At 56.0% G+C, this 20,521-nt stretch overlaps 7 protein-coding genes across 7 annotated transcripts; 1 reads left to right on the plus strand and 6 right to left on the minus strand.

Annotated features, from left to right (window-relative positions):
- The first annotated feature begins 152 nt into the window (after positions 1 to 152).
- Positions 153 to 2,557, plus strand: B0H64DRAFT_104160 (Na+ dependent nucleoside transporter C-terminus-domain-containing protein). The gene is made up of 4 exons (XM_062797704.1): positions 153 to 155; positions 237 to 645; positions 735 to 2,085; positions 2,150 to 2,557. The coding sequence occupies exons 2-4, from the start codon at positions 335 to 337 to the stop codon at positions 2,321 to 2,323; spliced, it is 1,836 nt and encodes a 611-aa protein (XP_062663223.1). The 5' UTR covers positions 153 to 155; positions 237 to 334; the 3' UTR covers positions 2,324 to 2,557.
- A 121-nt stretch (positions 2,558 to 2,678) lies between these two features.
- B0H64DRAFT_104216 (dihydroxy-acid/6-phosphogluconate dehydratase) lies at positions 2,679 to 5,067 on the minus strand. The gene is made up of 3 exons (XM_062797705.1): positions 4,360 to 5,067; positions 4,077 to 4,288; positions 2,679 to 4,018 (listed from the first exon to the last, which is right to left on the minus strand). Exons 1-3 carry the CDS (start codon positions 4,796 to 4,798, stop codon positions 2,792 to 2,794), a joined length of 1,878 nt encoding a protein of 625 aa, XP_062663224.1. The 5' UTR covers positions 4,799 to 5,067; the 3' UTR covers positions 2,679 to 2,791.
- Positions 5,068 to 5,336: 269 nt separating this feature from the next.
- B0H64DRAFT_440066 (uncharacterized protein) lies at positions 5,337 to 5,949 on the minus strand (the record flags this gene model as incomplete). Its single annotated transcript, XM_062806463.1, has 2 exons — positions 5,337 to 5,645; positions 5,728 to 5,949. 2 exons carry the CDS (start codon positions 5,947 to 5,949, stop codon positions 5,337 to 5,339), a joined length of 531 nt encoding a protein of 176 aa, XP_062663225.1.
- Positions 5,950 to 6,067: 118 nt separating this feature from the next.
- Positions 6,068 to 8,747, minus strand: B0H64DRAFT_389368 (heterokaryon incompatibility protein-domain-containing protein). The gene has a single exon (XM_062803338.1). The coding sequence runs from the start codon at positions 8,723 to 8,725 to the stop codon at positions 6,413 to 6,415; it is 2,313 nt and encodes a 770-aa protein (XP_062663226.1). The 5' UTR covers positions 8,726 to 8,747; the 3' UTR covers positions 6,068 to 6,412.
- A 1,284-nt stretch (positions 8,748 to 10,031) lies between these two features.
- B0H64DRAFT_317763 (uncharacterized protein) lies at positions 10,032 to 11,718 on the minus strand (the record flags this gene model as incomplete). The annotated part of the gene is made up of 2 exons (XM_062800351.1): positions 10,032 to 11,275; positions 11,331 to 11,718. The coding sequence occupies 2 exons, from the start codon at positions 11,716 to 11,718 to the stop codon at positions 10,032 to 10,034; spliced, it is 1,632 nt and encodes a 543-aa protein (XP_062663227.1).
- Positions 11,719 to 12,343: 625 nt separating this feature from the next.
- Positions 12,344 to 13,966, minus strand: B0H64DRAFT_104279 (uncharacterized protein). The gene is made up of 2 exons (XM_062797706.1): positions 13,597 to 13,966; positions 12,344 to 13,532 (listed from the first exon to the last, which is right to left on the minus strand). The coding sequence occupies exons 1-2, from the start codon at positions 13,797 to 13,799 to the stop codon at positions 12,455 to 12,457; spliced, it is 1,281 nt and encodes a 426-aa protein (XP_062663228.1). The 5' UTR covers positions 13,800 to 13,966; the 3' UTR covers positions 12,344 to 12,454.
- Positions 13,967 to 17,992: 4,026 nt separating this feature from the next.
- Positions 17,993 to 20,225, minus strand: B0H64DRAFT_389378 (cytochrome P450). The gene is made up of 7 exons (XM_062803339.1): positions 19,804 to 20,225; positions 19,625 to 19,723; positions 19,460 to 19,557; positions 19,048 to 19,406; positions 18,358 to 18,976; positions 18,223 to 18,285; positions 17,993 to 18,166 (listed from the first exon to the last, which is right to left on the minus strand). The coding sequence occupies exons 1-7, from the start codon at positions 19,991 to 19,993 to the stop codon at positions 18,098 to 18,100; spliced, it is 1,497 nt and encodes a 498-aa protein (XP_062663229.1). The 5' UTR covers positions 19,994 to 20,225; the 3' UTR covers positions 17,993 to 18,097.
- Between the last annotated feature and the right edge of the window lie 296 nt (positions 20,226 to 20,521).

Genomic DNA, 20,521 nt, shown 5'->3' on the forward strand with positions numbered 1-20,521 from the left:
TTTCCCTTTGGTCCCTCCACCACACACCCCACAACTTCCCTCCTTTCCATGGAGGCTTTCGGTTTCCTGAGAATGTCTCCTTATCTACCACGCGCCTATTTCTTCCCTCGCCCTATCTCTTAAGATAGTTGCTTCCCGGGCAACTCTTAAACCTCGTGCGCCCGCCCCCCTGGGCCTCGTCTCGGTCCCTAGGTAGCAAGGCCGAGGATCCGATTCTAACCCGTCATCGTCTGAAGTTTGGCCGCGCCACCGACAGCTGGAGCGTTTTTTTATCGAGCTCCCTTTCCAGCAACCACCTCCGTAGTTGTCCGATTCACACGCTGCAACCTTCGAGATGGCTTCCGACGGCCCGCGCGCTCCCGCCTCGGGGCACGACACAATCGAGTTCAGTGGCCCGGCACCACCCCAGTACGCGTTGGAAAAGCAACCCAGCTCCGGCAGTAGCCGACCCGCTGCCGCCACGGACGACAAGAGCACCTCGTTGCCGGTCGAGAATTATGGCGTCGACTCGGAGAAGCAGAGCGAGAACGTTGGCTCGCTACGTGCTAGGTCGGAATCCGAGGGAGACAGGCGGCCCATTGTTGCTTTGTGGTACCGCCATTGGAAGAAGGTGGCCCAGCTGGTCACCTTCATGCTCTTTACCGCGTCCGTGAACCCCTCTTTCCGGTGCCTCTCCGGTGCTGGTTGTTTGTTTTGGTTGAACACCTAGCTGATGGCCATGGCCCCCGTTGCAGATGGTGGATCTACGGTCTCGTCTTCTTCCGCCACGCCGAAGGGAAGGGTTGGCTGATCCCATCGCTTGTCTACATCGCTATCATCTTGCGCCTCATCACCCTCTACATCCCCGCATCACTGGTCCTCCGCCCGGTCCGCTTCATCTGGCTCAACACTGTCGTGAGGGTTTATGATATCGTCCCGGCCAAACTGCACCAGCCGATTGCCGGCCTCGGTACCTTCGGCGTCTTTCTAGTTGGAAGCTTCGTTCCCGAGGAAACCGGAGACAACACGCGGGCGAACCGTGCCATCTCCATCTTCGGCTTCGTCGTACTGCTATCCGTTCTCACGGCCACCTCGCGCAACTGGCGGCTTATTCCGTGGCACACCGTCATTGGCGGCATGCTGACACAGTTCATTGTCGCCGTCTTTGTGCTGCGTACCCAGGCTGGCTATGACATCTTCAAGTTCATCTCTGACATGGCCCGCGAGCTTCTGGGTTTCGCAGGCCAGGGCTTGGAATTCTTGACCGACGAGGAGCTAGCCTCCAAGACGTGGTTCTTGACAGGAGTCATCCCGGCCATTATCTTCTTTATCGCCCTTGTCCAGATGCTCTACTACGTCGGGTTCCTGCAGTGGTTCATCTCCAAGTTCGCCGTCTTCTTCTTCTGGAGTCTGCGCGTGTCGGGCGCCGAGGCCGTCGTTGCTGCCGCGACCCCGTTCATCGGTCAGGGCGAGTCCGCAATGCTCATCCGACCCTTCATGGACCACTTAACCATGGCCGAAATCCACCAGATTATGACGTGCGGCTTTGCCACCATCGCAGGCTCGGTTCTGGTAGCCTACATAGGCATGGGGTTAAACGCCCAGGCTCTCGTATCGAGTTGTATCATGTCAATTCCGGCCACCCTGGCCGTTTCCAAGATGCGCTACCCCGAGACGGAGACCCCTATCACCGCCGGCAAGGTCGAAGTGCCCAAGCACGACGACGACGAGCACACCGTCAACGCGCTCCACGCATTCACCAACGGCTCGTGGTTTGGTCTCAAGATCGGTGCCACCATCGTGGCCTGCTTGTTAACTATCATCGCCTTTGTGGGCCTGATCAACGGCTTGCTGGGGTGGTGGGGCGGCTACTGGGGCCTCTCCGCGCCGGGCCCGGTTCTGTCCCTCGAGCTCATCCTCGGATACATCCTGTACCCGGTTGCGTGGTTGCTGGGTGTGCCCAAGGATGACCTCCGTCAGGTCGGCGAGCTCATTGGCAAGAAAATCATCATCAACGAGTATGCCGCCTTTGATGCACTTGTCACGCAGAAGCGCTATATCGAGATGGCGGCCCGATCCAAGCTGATCGCTACGTATGCCTGCTGCGTGAGTGGTTCCCTCCCCCGACGAACAAAAACCGCACCAACTGTTTCTAACGCATGTGTAACAGGGTTTCGGCAACATTGGCTCGCTCGGTATTCAGATCGGTGTGCTGTCGCAGATTTCCCCCAAGCGCTCGGGTGACGTTGTGAAAGTGTCAGTTTCGGCCTTCTTGTGCGGCGTTTTGTCCACTTTGACATCTGCCAGCGTTGCTGGCATGTTGTTTACGGAAGGGATGATCTAAGAGTGGTTAGAGTATTGTCCCAAGCATATTTATTTTCGAACACGCAGATCTGTTTCTGGATACGCATATCTTCGCGGTGTTCGGGGGTCGGTGGAATAGCGCGGCAGCATGACGATGCGCCTGGGCCAAGGAGTTGAAGCTAAATATTACGAATAGCCGTGCAGAGCACGCGGCGAGGGCAGCGGTGTATGGTTGCGACTTCTTTGCAGACGGCAACGGGCAGGGCTTTACGCCGAGATGCATACGAATGATACCCGAGTTACAAAACAAGCCCGACGCACCATCGCTTGCTCCAGTTCACCAACGCACGAACTCTGCTTCCGCGATGTGTAGGCTTTGATCTACCAACACCACATCTTCGTCAATACGTTTAGGTTGGCATCTACGTAATTAGCGGAGAGCCGACCTTCAACTTCTCCCGTTCGTCTCCCAAACTCAGAGCCCCCAAGAGGCCTCAATGTCTACCACTTAGGCACTGGCGGTTTCGGCTCCCTTAATCGCGGCCCGAGGACCGTCAGCAGTCAGAAAGCCAAAGTCTACTCCATGCTCCGCTTGATTCACTTCCCGCATATACAAGCCGTGATACCCCCTGGCCCCTTCCCGGGCCACCCACGGTTCATCGCCTTTGCCGGCCATCTCCCGCCGTCTTCGCTCAATTCTCTCCTGGATCTCCCCCTCGTCGACCTCCAAACTCAACGCCCTCTCTTCCACGTCACACACGACCACATCCCCGTCCCTAACAACGCCCAACACCGACCCGGGATCCGCCCCCTCGGGGGAGACATGCAGCACAATCGTCCCGCCGGCCGTGCCACTCATGCGGCCGTCCGAGATGCGCAGCATATCCAGCACCCCCCGCGCCGCCAGCTTGCGCGGGATCGGGATCAGCCCCGCCTCGGGCATGCCCGGGTTGCCAATGGGCCCGATGCCCCTCAGGATCAGCACGCTGTCCGCATCGACGTCCAGGTCCGGGTCGTCGATGCGCGCCGCCAAGTCCGCGGACCCGTCGAAAACCACCGCCCGGCCTCGGTGCCGGAGCAGCCGCCTGTCCTTAGACGCGCTCGCCTTGAGGACGGCCGCGCCGCCCGGGGAGAGGTTGCCGTGCTTCAGGACGACTAGCGCGGAAGAGGGGTAGAGCGGGTCGTGCAGCGGCCGGATGCAATTCGCGAGGCTGTCGAGGGGGAGGGGGCGGAAGGGCGTGTGCGTGAGCTCGTCTCCGAGGGTGCGGCCTGTCACGGTGAGGGCGTCCAGGTGGAGGAGAGGCTTGAGCTGGTGCAGGAGGGCGAGCATGCCGCCGGCGTTGTGGAAGTCCGTCATGTAGTTCTCCCCGCTGGGTTTGAGGTCGAGGAGGAGGGGGGTGTTCCGGCCGATGGAGTCGACGGTGGCAGGGGTTATGCTTCCTGCGAGGGCTGGGTGGCGGTTGACTATGGCCATCAGATGAACCATGGCGTTGGTAGAGCCTCCAATAGCTTGGAGGACAGTGATGGCGTTGAGGAAGGATTCCCGCGAGAGAATGGCTTGCGGTTGGAGGCGAGACTTGGTCAGCTGAACCGCGTGGGCGCCAGTGGACTCGGCTATGCGTAGGCGAGCAGAGGACACCGCAGGTGCCGTTGCTCCCTGGATGGGCATCATGCCAAGCGCAACAAGCAGGCAGGCCATCGTGCTTGCGGTACCCATGACGCCGCAAGTACCAGCCTGTGCATGGTTAGGAACCCGAGTCAGAAAGCCCACGTCGCAAGTCATTGCCACTTACGGTTGGTGCAAGCTCGTCGTTCAGAGCAGAGATATCCTCAATGTCGATGGCACCGGCTCGAAACTTTGCCCAGTTGCTCCTGCAGTCGGTGCAAGCCCCAACTCTCACCCCCTGGTGACTACCTGGCATCATAGGGCCCGTGACAAGGTGAATGATCGGCTTGTTGGCTGATATTCCACCCATTAGCTGAGCTGGGGTAGTTTTATCACAGCCTAAGAATGTTAGCCATCATCTAAACTCTACGAAGGCGGTGCAATACAGACGCTAAACCAGGATAATATACCTCCTATCAAAACAACCGAGTCAACAGGTTGCGCTCGGATCATCTCTTCGGTGTCCATGCTCATCAGGTTCCGTAGATACATGCTTGTAGGCGCAGCGAAGGACTCGTGCAGGCTGATAGTTGGGAAGTCGATCGCGAGTCCTCCGTTCAGTTGGACACCCCTCTTTACCGCATCGATGAGTTGGGGGATGTTGGCGTGGCAGGGGTTGAAGCTCGAGTATGTGTTGACGATGCCCACGATAGGTCGAGAGAGGGCATCCTCGCTATAACCCATTGCCTTGATGAACAGCTTGCGCATGAAGAGTGAGAAGTGCGCATCTCCATAGGAAGTCAGTTTCTGGCGTAAACCGACCCCGTTTGGGTCGATGGCGGTTGTCAAGTCATAATCCGGGTTAGTTGTTAGTTTAGGGAGCGACTTCTCGTCTTGACTTGAGGCCATAGTGAACCACAAACTCCTGAGGGTGTAAGAATCTTCGTCCGGTTTGAGGTTCTAGCACAATTTGTTTATCCCCCTTTCTTCAGTGACTCAGGTGGTGTGTGTGTTTCGGGCATGTTTAGCCGTTTCGCCGTTTGGCCGAACGATCTTCAACCCACCTTCTGCGGAGAAGAGAACATTTCGGTTAGTAGGGTGTGATTTTCCGTCTTATTGCGTCACGCCATCCAGAGCAGTTGTGGGGTAGGCTCATCGATGCTGAAGACGCCGAACTCCGACGACTACACCATCCTACACTTCTCTTAGCAGTATCACTCGGCCAAGTCTCATGTACTTGGTCCGGGCTAAACAGTTGCCCGTCACAATTGGATTGACGGAATGATTTGTCTGCACCGAGCCTCAAGGTCATGAAGTCCCAATAATAGCAATAAGAAGGAGCACGTAACAGTATTCATAAATACGACAATGAACAACCGGGACTGGCCGTATGGCGTATCCGATGTTGGAGTCTGCGATACCCCCTATGTTGGACGGCACCCGCCCGCTACTCCCCTGAAACTCCAAGTTTCACCATCAGCTCTTGCCGGGGCATCTCCAAAATAGCGGACAGGGTCCTCTCATCGGGAACACCGTTCATCCCGTATGGTCGCTGCAGAAGCTCCTTGATATCCTCGTACTTCTGTCCCAGTGCCTCCGAGTCGGACTTTGACAGGCTCTCCTCAAGCAGGCTTAGGTCCCCGCTGGTCTCCTCTTTGATGTGAGGCTCCAGGTCAACCCAGATGGCGCTGAGTGACGAGTTGAAGCTGGGCTCAGCGGGCTTAAACCTGTGCATGTGCCGTAACTTTGCGTTCATCTGTAACAACGGTAGGCGGTAAACATCAGTCCTCAACTTCGTCGTGGTCTATAATGAGAAGGTTACAAAGTCCAGTACTCACGCTGTCAAAGTCTTCGGATAGCCTTCGGTGTCTCTCGCCTCCATGTGCAATGTGGCTATCAAGAGCTGGGGACACAACGAGATCCTCCACTATGAGGTATCGGTCTAAAGCCCAGACGAACTCTTCGGGCCTGCGGGTGTCCGGGTCGGCTTCCCGAAGGCGACGAAAGGCGCGCTTGATAAGAGCATGGTCTTGTTTGACCGCTTCTGAGATCCGAGGCATGTCGAAGTGATTGTGTTTAGTTCTCGGCCATGGGTTCGCGGTTGTCTTGCTGGCGGCTCCGATGGTGGTGGTGTTTGTACCTCCACTGGGAAGGGGAACGACAAGGGATGGCATGACGTCAACGAGCTGGGATCGGTGCTTTTAGTCTGGGCCGTCCGGCGAGCCTGGGCCCTCGTGCATGCTTCCTTGTTTTATTCGGAAGTTTTGACTGGGGGGCTTATCCTTGCCTTGAATACCGACCAAACGAAGCAAAAGAGTGATTGGGACGCAATGGCGGGCAAGTTATCAAGCTTGCTATATGCCTAATTCAGTGGACAAACCAGTCACGCCCCGTTGCAAAAGACCGAGGACAGGTAGCTAACTGGAAACTACTACCGGGCTTCTTCCCGGCACACGTGGACGCGGAGAAAGTTGTCAAAAAGAGTTTGTCGAGATACCAGGAGACCTACAAGCCGCTAGTGCTTCAAACGATCTCAATCTCTACCAAACCAAAGCCTTCGGTCGCAAGAGCCTCGCCATGCATGATACCATGAACATAGCTTTCCCCGATGAGACGGAACCTTTCAGTTTGACCCCCCTCGTCACCGCAGCCCTGGTGATGATCCAACTTGACACCCCCATCCTGATCAGGCCGAACCAGAAACGGGCCCGCAGCCCCAGGCACGATGCATACTACATCTCCCACAGTAGCCGAGGCCGGACCAAGACCCAGATACCCCTTTTCGGTGTAAAACAACTTCCTCTTCCCGTATCTCCGCCGAAACGAGTTCGTAAACGCGGCGTCTTTGGGCTGAACAAGCGACTTCTCCTCTCCGTCCTTCACTCTCATAACGTAGGTTGGGTTCTCATGAAACCTCTCCAGCTCCCCCCAGCTCGGGGTGTCCGCCTTCCCACCGTCTTCGGTCAGAAACAAAGCTTGGAGCTTGATCAGCGTATACACCAGCCAACCAAAATCGGGTCTGCCCAGAAACTTAGGCCGCGAATTCGTCTTTTCCCGGATTTGTTCGGCACCGAGCCCAGCCCAACCGACATCGGCCCAAATCTCCTTCGCTCTCTGCAGCGCCTGTGCAAAGGACTGGGCACAATCCCGCGGCGGGTCCGGCTCCTGAGAGACCTCCTCCTCAAGCTCAGCCCGCACAACCACCATCGCGCTCACAAGTTCCTTGAACAGCTCCCCAAACCGGGCCGGGGCCGGACTAACGGTGGAGCCGGCGTCCTGGTCGGCACAGAGCGTCCGCCAGAGAACCTCGGTCCGCTTCTCACCCGTGGCGGGGTACGGGGTCTTCAGGAGCAGCGCGAGTTCGAACCATGACGGCTCGAGAAGCATGGAGCTGTTGACGTAGTCTGTCCGCTCGTTGGCCGTTTCAACCATGGTATCGAACACGTGGGCCTGCAAGCGCAGGCGAGACCATGAGCTTGGCCCTGGTGGCGATGGCACTAGCTGAGGCGCTTCGTACTGTGCCCCCGCCGCGGCGAACGAGCCGTGGTTGCACATCATGTTGAAGTAGGGGAGGCTGTAGTCGGGGACCCAGGAGGGGTATGTGGCGATCTTGCGCTTTGAGGCATCCTGCACGCACGAGAGGATCTTGAGGGATTGAGTTTGCTCGATGATGGTCCTGGTGGTGATGGCAAAGACCTCTTCGGGTGAGCTGTAGTAGTCGATAACCCATCCCGCGCGCACTTCGGGGTCCGCCAGGCCGAGAATACCATAGACCTTGTCGCGGGGGTCACCCGAGTTGAAGATCCACGTGTCGTAGATGAGGTTCTCGAGTGTGAAGTGCCCGTGCCCGGTGGTCTCGCCGCTGTGAAAATGGTCTCGCCAGTCCGCAAGCCGTAGGACGTTGTGTTCGAGGGGCACCGCGATCTCATGACTCTGGAGGAACATGGTACTCGGGCTCCAGCCCACTACCTGACAACGAGCTTCGATGTTACGTGCTGCAGCGACAAGGTCTGTCCAGGATATCTTGTGCTTTCCGCAGAGTAGGACCAAGTCCCGAGAAAGGATGGCCTCCTGGATGATCCACAAACGGTTGAACCACTGTCGTTTGAGGAGGGCAGCTAGACTACACCAGTCCATCCAGCTCGTGTAGGCGAGGCTGCTTTTGGCATATACCTCAGGGTCTTGCTGCCGAAAAGGGGTGGCTTCACTCTGAACAAACGCATCTCTGGGATAAGCCGCGACTGTTTCGATAGTTTTGACGGCGGCGGTGGTGTACTGGTCGGCGCGGCCCAGCCAGGTGATTGTCTGCGTGGCTTTTGTGTAGATCTTGTCCATGATTCTGACTTGTTGTCCTCGCTCCTCCATGTCCTGCTGGTTGATGCAAACGGCGTCGATCCAAATGTCACCCCTCTGGTTCGCCAAAGGAAATGGCGACCTTATCAAGTTCTCAGGACTCTGGTCATATTCCTGGTGCCCGCCCAAAGCGTCAAGGAACTCGTGAAGAACATCGAGTAGGTTCCTCTGGATTTCAAGTCTCTCCCCGTCGCATAAGATTGGACTTTTTTCGATATGGCTGTACTCGCTGTCAACAGCATTGAAATGTGCAGTGAAGTCAACTCCATTCGCATGAGGATTGCCCCAGGTGTATGACAAGGCGTAGAAAAAGGGATCATCTTCCAGGTCGACGGTCTTCAGGGTTACATGCACCGACCCATCCACTCCCTTTCCAACAACGCTTAACAGCCTAATGGATGAGCCTGTTGGTAGCGCCTCGTACCGGTACCGGTATGGCTCTCTGGGCTCTACCGCGGGGGGGTTGTCTGCTGTGTCGCTCATCGTATTGTTGCTCCAGAGTTCGTTCGAGTGTTGCTCGAGAAGCTCAAATCGTGGTTTCAAACTGTGGAGAAACCCTGTCAGCAATTCTCGTTCGGGGTAATAACCCCCCGAAGGTCTCTTCACAGCCCATGAAGAGATCTGCGAAAGCCATGTTCGAATTTTGGAGTTGAGCGTTGGTTATCGAGTAACTAACGGCTCGGGATATACTTCTTATTAAGCCATATTCCTCCACATGCTTTGCTTCCCGCCATGAACGGCCTTCTTTCCCCGGGCTGGACTGGTTGAGATGCCTAATTTACTCGGGGATTGTCAAGGAGGAGTATGATATGTAACTTGAATTCCACGGGCGTAGTGCAAACAGTATGAAACCCTGTCTTCCCAGAGAAACAACCACACACGTGGCTGTATACCTACCTAACTAGGTACCTACAGGATCTTGGCTTGCCGATCCAGTCTGCCTGTTGGCCCTTTCGTGGACAGGAACGGCAGGTTCCGTAGGTGGTACAGTCATCCTCATCGCATAACTGGGTGTATGGCCCCGTGTATACCAAAACCCGACGAACGGACCCGCGAGTCACCCCTTTTCAGTGTACATGTGTGGATTACTATGACAGGCTCCCTCACGCTAAAGGTTACTCTCAGGTTTTATACTACCACTATGTGGATACTCGCATCCGATTTGGAGATGATCAGAAGAAGTTTGGCTGGAATCGGATCGACTTCTCTAGTGGCTGGCCCGTTGTCCGAACGCCTCGGATGGAGAGGACAACAGGAAGGGAGGGAGAACGGTGGGCAAGCGGCAGAAACTGCCAGTCAAGGCATTCGTCACTATGGCATCCGCGTTCTATCTAAATGGAGGTCTCGGCGCTCAGATACACACTGAGATTCCTAACTGTGCATTGGCAATCGCCGTGCAAGTGCGATTCAGATGCATGCTTTTGGTTCCTTTTTCCCCGTACGGAGCGCTTAGAGAAGAAGCTAAGATTTAGAGACCAGAACGTAGACGGCAAGTATAGCAAGTACAGCAAGCGGGCTCCTCGTCATAATTAAGGCGGCAATGTAAGGAAGGGAGGGATATTGCCGCAACCGCTCTCATCCAACAAGTGTAAAAAGGAACGATGGCAACTGGTGGGGTATCTTGATTAAGATGCAAGGAAGAAATGCGTAAAACAGTGGACAACAAAGAGGGAGGAAGGCCTCGCGGTTTTGTCGTCCTCATTATAGTTATCGTCGCGGGCATTTGTTCGTCTCTAATAAATGGCTGTGCGGGTAGTTGTGGTGGTGATAAGGGGCTGTCCACGGACGGTTATTTGCGCAGCCCAACCTTTCCCGCTAGGTTTTTGAGCCAACCGGAAGCGCTGTTCCGCCTGTCCTCTGGCCCTCCCTCGCGGGCCATGGCGGCATCGCGCAGCATGGGTCCAATAATTTCCACATCACCAAGCTCTGGGAATTTGCCATCGTCGCTGAGCATACGAGGGATCGACGGCGAGAGCTTCTCCTCGGCCGTGCGGCGGAGATGGGAGACGACGAAGGGGTCATCCTTCCACTGCTGACCCAGGCGCTCGACAAGATGGTCTTCGTCCCGCTGCCACTCCTGCTCGATCTCGGCCCATTTGGCTTCTGTCAAGGCGTACGTCTTAGAGGTGGACCCGTAGTGTTCGCCCGTTCGAACGAGATGCTTGGCATAGTTGGTTCTCGCCAAGTTCCAGTCGGAGCGGAAGGATTGAAGGGTGACGAGATCGGTCGTCTCAGGCAAGTACGGTTTCGGTTCTATCGTGAAGTTTGCGTGGCCAAGGCAGTCGGACCAGGAGTCTTGGTGGTCGAAAAAGCAGGGAACTGGTGACGGGGCGTCGCCGAACGTGCTCGAGATTGTCCCGCGGCGTAGAGAAGAAACGGATGGCTTGGTACTGAGCGGTGGTGTTGCGTAGGGCTTGGCTGTCGACCAGTCGGGAACCGGCGAGGTGATCATGGAGGGAGACTGCAACGGCGAGGTTTGCAAGGAAGGGGACAAGGCATGACTCGGGGCTGCCTCGATAAGAAGGGGGGGTAAAAGAGGAGTGGTGGCGTTGACGCGATCGCGCTCTACCCGTCTGCCCAAGGTGGCCGGCAGGTTGTCGAGGGGCGAGGGTAGAACAACGCTTTCGGAGCTTTCGTAGAAGGAGAGGGCAGGCGTGGCAGGGACCGAGCCCTGCGCGCGGTCGGAAACGTGTGTCGGTCGCGAGACGGAGGAGGATCGGCTCGAGGGGCCGAGGGAGAAGCTCGGGCGGGGATCAACTAGAGAAGGGTCGGAGGCGGGCGAGAAGGTGAGGTCATTACGCCTGGACGTGGAGGAGGACCGCCAGCGAGGTAAACTCGGGAGCCTTGACCCCAACCTCGTACTCCAGGTCGAGAACCCGGCATCGGAGCCGTGGCGCCTCTTCTTTTGCCTAGGACTGGCGTTGAAGTCGCCATCACTGAGAAAGCCGAGGTCGTAGTCCGAATCGGACGTCATATAGGGGTACATGCTGGTGCTCTGGTTGGCGTCGCCATTGTGAGAGCAGGGGAAGTCGCCTGACCCTTGGGTTAGCAAAGCGAGCAAAAGCTTGACCGACGCCGAAACACCCACATAAGCAGTAGTCATGGAATCCAAACTCTCGGTCGGTGTATTTGGGTGGCGTCACGGGTTCCTCCTCTTCCCTCTCCAATGGCTCTTCCTCGACATCGGGCAGCTGTGATTTGCTGGGCCTGGTCGCGTGCAGCGATTGTGTCGGGGATGACGGGTTGTCGGCGCATGGCGGCGGGATTAGCTCGAGGGACGAGGTCGAACCGGATAACGCCGAGTGGTTGGTGGGCGAGAAGGTCGAGGTAATGGGTGACGGGGAAGCAAGGTCGGACGAGGACGAGTTGTGGGTGTAGTAGTACGGTGTCTGTTCACCGTTGTCATCCTGTTCCCCCAACTTCCTCCGCTCTTCCACGAGGCGTGGAAGCAGCAATGGCTTTAACCCAGTCGACATGAGAGGGTTACCAGCATCAGGGACGCGACGTGAGCTTGCGATGCGGGCCGTGGGTTGCAGTATCGATCAATGACGGGGGCCGGGGGAAGAAACTGGGGAAGAAATGGAGGTGGAGGGGTGGACAATTTGTTGTTGGGGTTCAGACACCTCTGACGGATGAGCCCACTCACGAGCCACTCCCAGGGAGCCCAGCTCCAACGCGAATCGCTGGATGTGTGGCACCGACAAGGGTAGGTGGTGAATTGGGTTCCCGGCGCAGTTGTGCGTTGGCTCGGTTGGGTGTTTTGCGGGGCCGCTCGGAAGCCCAGCCCGGTCCAGATGGTGGCGGCGAGAAGAAGCTCACTCGCCCAGCAACCCTGAGACCCGAGACCCCCCAGCACACCGGCGGGGGCGGCAGTTGAGGAGCTTGGTTGGTCGATCCCTCCGCAAGATGACGAAGATGGCGGCTCGCCAACCTGAAGTCTTCGAAATAACCGCCGAAAGAAAGCCGCGGATGAATACCACGTACATACATGTACAGATGACTGCTTGATGCAATCACGCAAGGCACACGACAAGATCTCTTCTGCACAAGTTCGGCGCGAGTTATTATTATATTATGAACCCCGCACGGTCTCGCGTTTGCCCGGCGTGGTTGAGGGAGTGTACCAGCGTCACACGGGATGGGAGCTTTCCTCGACCCCGTGTCTTGGTGGCCGGCTCTTCGTCTGGTGTCTTGCAGGATCTGTTCCACGAATCAGGAAGTTCGACAAGCCGGATCTCGAGGTCGTGAGATCAGGCAGCGGGCGGCCAGAACAGCCCTCCCTCGTCGGCCCCTTCTGCATTCTGATGCTGCAACTTGTTGGGGGTACCCTGAGGAGAGGTGCGTTCTGTCAAGAGAGCACGACGCAGTGGTGGGGGGTTGCAGTACGTGGGCAGTCAGAGGCCGGAGCACCGAACAGTTGGTGATACTGCCACTGGCACCACGTGTTGTCAGGCGCTGTCTGTCGCAACGCGGTTCGCGTGGGGTTGGGGGAGGCGAATTTGTGGTTGGCCTCTGGGCCGGAGACCATGCTGCTGGGGATCTGGAACGCCGGAGCCGGAGCTGACGGCGCCCAATCGATTTCTTCCTGGAAGTCTCTGGCCTGACACCAGGAGCTCCGCACCCCAATTGAGGAGAATAACGCCGCGAACCAGTCTTCCGAGTTGGGCAACCTTGGTGGCGCGGGTGGGGTGGGCCAATGGCGTCGTATGCACCACTCTGCAGTGGTTGCAGAGCTTGAGCGTCGAGCTCAAGAAAACTCGACCGCTGTGCCGCTCCCCCGCTCAACCCACGTGAAGAAGGCCGTTTGTCCAACGTTCGTGATGACGGGAGCGTGATGCGGGGGGCATGGGATTGCGGGGGCACTCTGGCCGAAGGGGGTGTGATAGTGTGTGTACTTCGTACCGTCTGGAATGATAACACGACACAAGTTGCGCCGCTCCCTCTGGCTCTCCGAGTCCACTTCCTCGTCGGCGTCAGCTGAGAATCCCAGAACGACCGCCGCCGGAGGAGCCATGTAAACCCCCCAAGCCACCCTAACCCCCATTTCAGTCCACCCGCCGAGCCGGCCGAGCCGGCCCACGCCACAAGAGAAAAAAAAAACCCAAACAAAAAAAAGAAACAGAAAATAAACGCCCAGAACAGGAATAATGTTGCGGGTCCGGAGACAGGCCGAGTGGGTGAGCCAGGCCGCGCAGGTCGGCGCCGCACTTGCCTCCCGTGCGAAGTTACCTCAGGATCCCTTCCTCCAGTTAACTCGGTGGATGTTTGGATTTGAAACTGAAGGGTCGGACTTTGCTCTCCGAGTTTAGTTAGCACCGGACTCGTTAACTCGTTACCTGGGCGCTAAAACGCACCACAGATTTATCATCGCGACGTGAGTTCTGAGCGAGTCTGAGCGGGAACAGCACCAGACCTCCCATGCTTCCAGGTTTCTTATCCCGTTCAGAAGCAGAAACCAATTCATCAATCCATACCTCTTGATTCGCCCGGAATCTCGCGTACCTTGCACAAGCGTGTTCCGAAGCCTGCCCGACGCGCGCCGCCCCACACTTCTCATCGGAGATCTCACCCGCCCCTCGGTCGTTCAGGTGCTCTCCCGCCGCTTGAAAGCGGCGCAGACCCCCCCCGCGTGTCTACACTTGACAGTATGTACCAAGCAGAGCCGTCACACTCCCTACTGGGCCTGAGACAGCGGTTTCTAAAAGTGGACTGCGGCTATTCGACGTGGAGCTGGGGCGAATCGTAACTTGGTCTGGTACAGACATACTAACCTGCCCAGAAACCATGAGCTTGCTTTGCACAACCCCAAGCTGCCCTGCACGACAACTGCCAGCAAAGCATGCCGTATGCCCCGGCTCCAACTTCCCAAACGCAGACTCCATATCGAATGCAGTGTAACACAACCACTGCTCCCGGTTCAGTCCTGTGCCTGACAGACGGTCCCCTGTCAGCGACATGAAGCCATGATGACAATCACCAATATCCTCCCACTGATTGATGATCTGTCACACATCCCGTTGCATCTGTCCTTTCCCACAATAGCCGAGTCCAATATGCGTCTGTGCCTCGATGGCCACGTCCACCCAATGCCGTCCATCCAATGCCGTCCACCCCAATACTATCCACTACACTGGAGCCTTCATACCCGCAAGAGGTACCCGGAGTATGAGCTTGTCGACTATCACCCTACTTCCCAGCTAATCGCCACTGACTGGCCGGTCACACGGTGATGTGGTGCCCTTGCAGCCCTCATTTGTCACCGGGTTGTGTAGTCGCATCCCCTCTTCGGGACCGAGTGATTCGTGAACCCAGTCATAGTGCCTCCATTGATTGCCAGCGAAGTCAGAATGTGTATCGCAGAGAGTGAAGTGATGGCCCACCACCGTTGATACTCTAGAGTCCAATGTCTGATCTCGCACCATCAAACCGAGTGTTCATGAGAAGACTCGAGCCCTGTGGCCCCTGTCCGGCCTGGGACGGCTGCGGAGGAACGATTGACATGCTGCCATGTGGTGGCCGGTCAAGCAAGTGCTTGCCATCGTTCCCACTGACATTCAAGATCACTTTTCGTCCCTTGCATTAGCCCGGTGTCAGGGAGGGGCGCCTCAGGACCGGATTCGCTCAGTCTGCCTCCGGCACTCTCGGGATGGGCCCTCCGTGGCCCTCGGCTTTCCGAAGCCAAAAAACTTTTTTGACGGGTGGCATTGACGCGGAATTGTGGCCAAAGAGATCGTCCGATGCCCGATCAGAGAGCCCTTTTTCTGGGTCCCCGTCCCGATCCATCGATGGACTCGGGCGCGCCCAACCTCATGTCAGCCGTGGCCCAGCCTGGACAACTCGAGGTTACATCAAGACTCCGGGTCGGTGGCGCCAAAAAGAAAATTCTGCTCCTCGACCAGGGCTAGCTGGCGGCCCTCGAGAGGACCCGCGCTCTGCTGAGGGATATTTTCGTCGCCCAGATTGCCTGCCGCTCTTTTTTCAGAATCATGCCATCATCATGACCCTTTCGCTAACCGCCACGCATCTGCCAATCTGCCCCCGCATGGCAATACTTGGCCGTCGGATAGAGGCTCCCCATCCACGCTTCTGAAAATTCCCTAGCTCCGAGCCCATGTCGCCGATGTATGGTTGAAATGTAACTGGATTTCGGTGCACAGCGTGTGTCCCGTTCACCAACCCCAAGGGGTTGAGACTCGGGAGTGATTCATTCTGCCGGTTCTGGGGTGAAAGCTCCAATGGCAAACATTCTTACGATCATGGCTGTTAGCCAGTTTCATTTTCCCTAGAGGTTCAGACGGGGGCATGATTACCTGTAGAGGGGTTCAAGTGCACAGAAGTCTACAGAGATACAGTGGCAAGCCGTTCCACCTCAATTCACAATGCCGCACTTTCCCGCTGAGATATCCCAAAGGTAAAATGAGTGGCCGAGTCCTATTATGGAAAGAAGGCGTAGATTTCCATGATCACACGACACAGAACGGCGTTGCGTAACCCTCTACGCTTATCTACGTGGGCACAAACAACGGATTGCATAACCCAGAACAGCATACGGTAGCTCAATAGCTAGCGTGAATACTATAAGAACCCCAAAGACTTTATACGAAAAGCTTCCTCTCGGAGAAAAGGGGGAAGCAACAATCATTCTCCATCTCCCTTTCTCTCAACCTCGAGATGGTTTTGTATGTAGAGCAAGCCCTAGAGCCACTACTCCTGGCCACCTGTATTTAGCTCTGGCTGAGTTTCTCCTAGCACCCCTACCTATTTATCGTGGGTAAGATCTCCGAATTAGAATGCATATAACCCCCCCACGACGACACCGTGGTCCGAGCTGGCGACCACGGGACCGTCAAAGACGAAGTAAGTGTACCAGAAAGAAAATCCCCATTCACACCTCCTATAGAACACGAATGAGTACGCAGTCTTCCATTGCCAGGTCATCAAATTGGTATTAGAGACAGTTACATGAATCATCCTCCACTTCACGGCACCGAAGCCCAACACACCGCTCGAGCCCAAAGTCTAATATATAGGGGCGACAAGAGACCGAAGAGTAGTGGGCTAAGGCCATGTGTTGATAGTTCTTGGATAGGTGACTGTTGTAGTACAAAGCTGGATGGCTACCTATACTGAACTAGGATCCTGGTGAAGCAGGTGGGATGGGTGTCGCTCCATTCCATTAATTTCAAGCTCTTTCTCTGGCCTTCGACATGCCTAGCACATACGCAAGCATGAAAACAAAGAAAAGGAGAATGATAATGAATGGAATGTTTCTTTCTTGCTCGTCGAGACTTCGGGGAACATTTCTTGACATTGCCATCTCCCTTAGCGTATGATTCTCTCCTCTTCACTTACATTGACCCCTCTCTCTCAGTTGATCAGAAATGCCACCCCCCCACCCCACACCACCTTGCTCAAAAGCTGTTGTCCTGTTTGGTCGGTGGACTGAAAAGTCTTGCTTCGTCATCCAAGCTTCACAACGGCTGAACTCCACCAACTCTGTGGAGCGTGGTGATGGCGATCCACTCGTGGTAGCAGTTTAAATGGCTGGGCTAAGCCACATAAAGTGTTTGTTTTGCATATGGACCCCTTGACCTGGCCGCAGGCTTCCGCCGTGCCCATGTCATTATTCCGCCCGCATCCTGTTTTAGTGGTTTGGATACAACGAATGTAACTTAACGGGGCTTCTCTCTAAACACATATACTACTGGGTCCGAGCCGTTCACGCGGCCTTGAACTTGCGGCCGAGGAACAAGCTAGGTAGAGACCATGCTTCTCAGTAGATGTGATGGTGGAAATGACGAGATGAATATAGTTAGAAAGTTCATCTTATACTGTATGTATGTGCATTCTCCCTTCACCATCTCGGGCTTGGGTATTCGGATGGGTTTACGGATGATACTCCGCCCAGTTGAAGGACAAGGCATTGTATCAACTTTGATGTGATGTGGGTCAATGTGCAATCGGGGGACGCTTGTTCATGCGGAAACGACGATCAACCCTCCCTTGGGCTGATCGACTCGATATGAGAGGGAACGAGTGGCTTCTCTTGACTCTTGCTGTCCCCTCGCACAATACGACCTTGACGGTGAGACGGTGTACAACCGAGGTTCCTTCGGTCTGAACTCCGTCTGTTACCGATGCTCGGTATCCTGCGGCGCATGTCCAGATGAGACCAGGAAGCTGGCGGTGAGATTGTGGGGTTCTGAGGTGGCTCGGTGGGTTCGCCGTTGAGAATTCGGGACAGCGTTGCATCGGATCTCTCTTGTCCCCACGTGGAGAGCGAAGTGACTGGGGGGGCCGGATTGGGCATGGACGGCGGCGTTGTCGCCCTGGTGATGGTTAACTACACAGTAGAGAGCTCTGGATGACTTGGGGATGTCAGTGTTGTTGATTGCTTTTGTGGTGGACTCGGACCCCGAGACACTCTTTATGAGGAAAAAGCCTTTTCAGGACGCATCCGAGACACCGGCACTCTCCGCCATTCGTCGCCCGAGAACAGGCCAAGACCAACCCTGGATATCACGGCAGTTGTGACAACGTGGCTGGCTGCAGCGCCAAGCAGGCCGGCAAGGGTTCCAGGACAAGGCCGGCAATGCCGGAACGTGGGGGCGCGGCTCCCAGGTCGAACGTGTTTCACTGCTTGGGTTCGTGAGAAATCTCATCCAGGAAATCATGGCACTGAAACGAAACGGCCGGGCAAGCCCCGCTGCGGTGCTAGGGAAGCCTTTACAACCTTTTGTCGGTGAAAAGTATCATATGAACAATAGTATTCGTAAATACGTGACTATGAAGTCGACATGCCAGGAATCCTTCCCACATGTTGGCCATACATACACCTGGTGCCCAACTTTGTAATCAAGACCTTGACCGCTCTTCGTTCCTCCGAGTTACGCGCACCCAAAATTCGTCGATTAACCAAAGACCCTAGTACCGATTAGTGAACGGCTCCCGCCACACAAAGCCTGTCGAAATGTGCTTACAGCATTGCGAATATGAGCCGGCTGAACGGGGTTTGCAAGCGAGAAATCGAATCGCCTAAACAACTAATTGCCGATTCGTCAGCCACCAGATTCCGCAGACCATCAAAGTTTTACTGTTTCACTCATCAAACATACCTCGACGAAGATCTTGTTGAATTCCATCCAGGCCACACCTCTGCCGGGACACTGGAATTTCCCAGAGTGAAAGACCAAGTCCACGGTACTGGACATTCGGGCGAGTTGTTCCCCTTCGGCCTCGAGCCACCGCTCCGGTCGGAAGATATCCGCGTCCGGGCCGTAAATCTTTTTAGAACGGTGGATTGCCATGACATTCGAGCCAATTTGCGTGCCACCGGGAACGAACTTTCCATCTATCGTATCTCCCTCAGGAGGTACCTGCTTGAACATGCCACCGGAGGCGGGAGGCATCATGCGAAGGCCTTCCTTGATGACCGCCTGCAGGTATGGGAGCTGCCGGCCTTCGGCGTCCTTGATGGGGGATGATATCCTCCCCATGCTAATCGCTTCATCAATTTCGGCTTGCAGCTTTTGGTATACTGGTGGGTTGCTCAGTGTATACAGCGTGACGGCGCGGATGGTCGAAGCCGAGGTATCGCTTCCGGCGACTATCTGAATCAGCGTTTCCGCCGCAGCTTCGTCCTCGTTCAGGCCATGGCGAATGAAGGATCCGAGCATATCATGGTGATCGGGAGCATCGGGCTTGAAACGTTTGGCGGTGACGTGGTTTGCAATGCTATTCCCAGCGGTATTAGTGTTGATCCACAAAGTACCTATCCTCTCCGCCAGTCATAACCGCCGACCTACCCGATCAAAGCTCCGAACCCGATCTTGTCGGTATCCTTCGGTAAGATCTTGCGAAAAAAGGGCGAGTGCAAAACCTTTGTCAACATAGGATATGTTGAAATCACCATCATGGCGGGGACAGACGTCATGGTGATCTTGATATAGTCGTAAACGTCGGCATCGTACTCGAGGAACCCCATCGGCTGGCCCCACGCGAGCTCACCGATGACATCCAAGGTGAAATACTGTGCCTTGACGCCCCAGTCCATCGGGCGATACTCCTGATCGGTGGACAGGTATTTCGTTTCTATGAGCTCGACCAGCCTTGCGATCTGGGTTTCTATGCTGCCCTCCATCGACAGATTCTCCTTGCCCGTGTACTAGACCCAGATCGTCAGCGTCTAGTGGTAGCGGGTAGGGGAGTTGGACTGACACCAGGAAGTATCTTTGCGCGGCGCGCGTTATGAAGATGGTCATCTCGCAGGGTTAACACGTTGTCTCTGCTTGGGTCAACCCGAAATGCCTCGTACCCTGCTCTCTGTCAGTACCTATTCCGCGCGAGGGATTCTGTAGGCGTGGTATGATTGCCGGAACTTACAGGGCCCTCGGGTGTAGGGAGACCGGGCGGCCATCATCCTTCGCAAGATATCGGGATCATCAGTGATGAGCTCGTTGGGACCGACACGCACGAGTGACCCTGTCGGACACGAACTTGTTAGAACAACACCCCGGAGGCCCATGGATACAGATTTGCGGTTGAACCCAGTGAGAACTCACCATATCGCTTGCCCATCTCGTGGTATGCCCCGGGCAGCCGAAGCTGGACGGCTTCCCGAAAGACCCATAGCTTGGAGAAGCCGGCCGTGAACGGCCCGGGAATGTGTGCTAAACGCCGCCATTGCCAAATAGCACGTAGCACAAAGGCGGCCACTAAGCCGCCGAGCAAGACAACTACGCCCAGTGCCATTCTGAAGCTTGTTTGGCGTTAATGTGCCCGGTTTTGGCGTGCGGAAAGTCGGTTCCACCTGGCTGCCGCAGATACAAGAGAGTCACAACGCCTGGATATTCATTTGATTTTATAGCTCGGGGCCCGCTGGACCCCGCGGGCAACGACTTGAAACCAACAGTCGACGCAGTTCCCACGCTTGCCAAATTCGGTTCGACTCGTCCATTATTACCCGCCTGCATCGCCCTACTGCAGTGAGGAAGATGACAGGGGTGGGAATATCTCTTCGTCTCTCAGGAAAGGACCGGTTCGCTCCCACTAGTCCCGGCCCCGCTTGCCGATCCAGGTTTCTTAGGTGGTATTGCATGAAGCCTCGCAGGATCGAACCGAAACCCTGTTGTCCCCCCACCTCTCACGAGAGGGCCGCCGAGCCGCCGCCCTTGCTCATCTAGCCCATCAAGGAACGCCTACTGCATGGAGCAGTCTATCCTCATCTACACCTGGCCACTTAGCTCAGTTGGTGTCTACCTGGATAACTCGTGGTAATAT

Source organism: Chaetomium fimeti (assembly GCF_033439085.1).
Source record: "Chaetomium fimeti strain CBS 168.71 chromosome Unknown B0H64scaffold_2, whole genome shotgun sequence".
Lineage (NCBI taxonomy): Eukaryota > Fungi > Ascomycota > Sordariomycetes > Sordariales > Chaetomiaceae > Chaetomium > Chaetomium fimeti.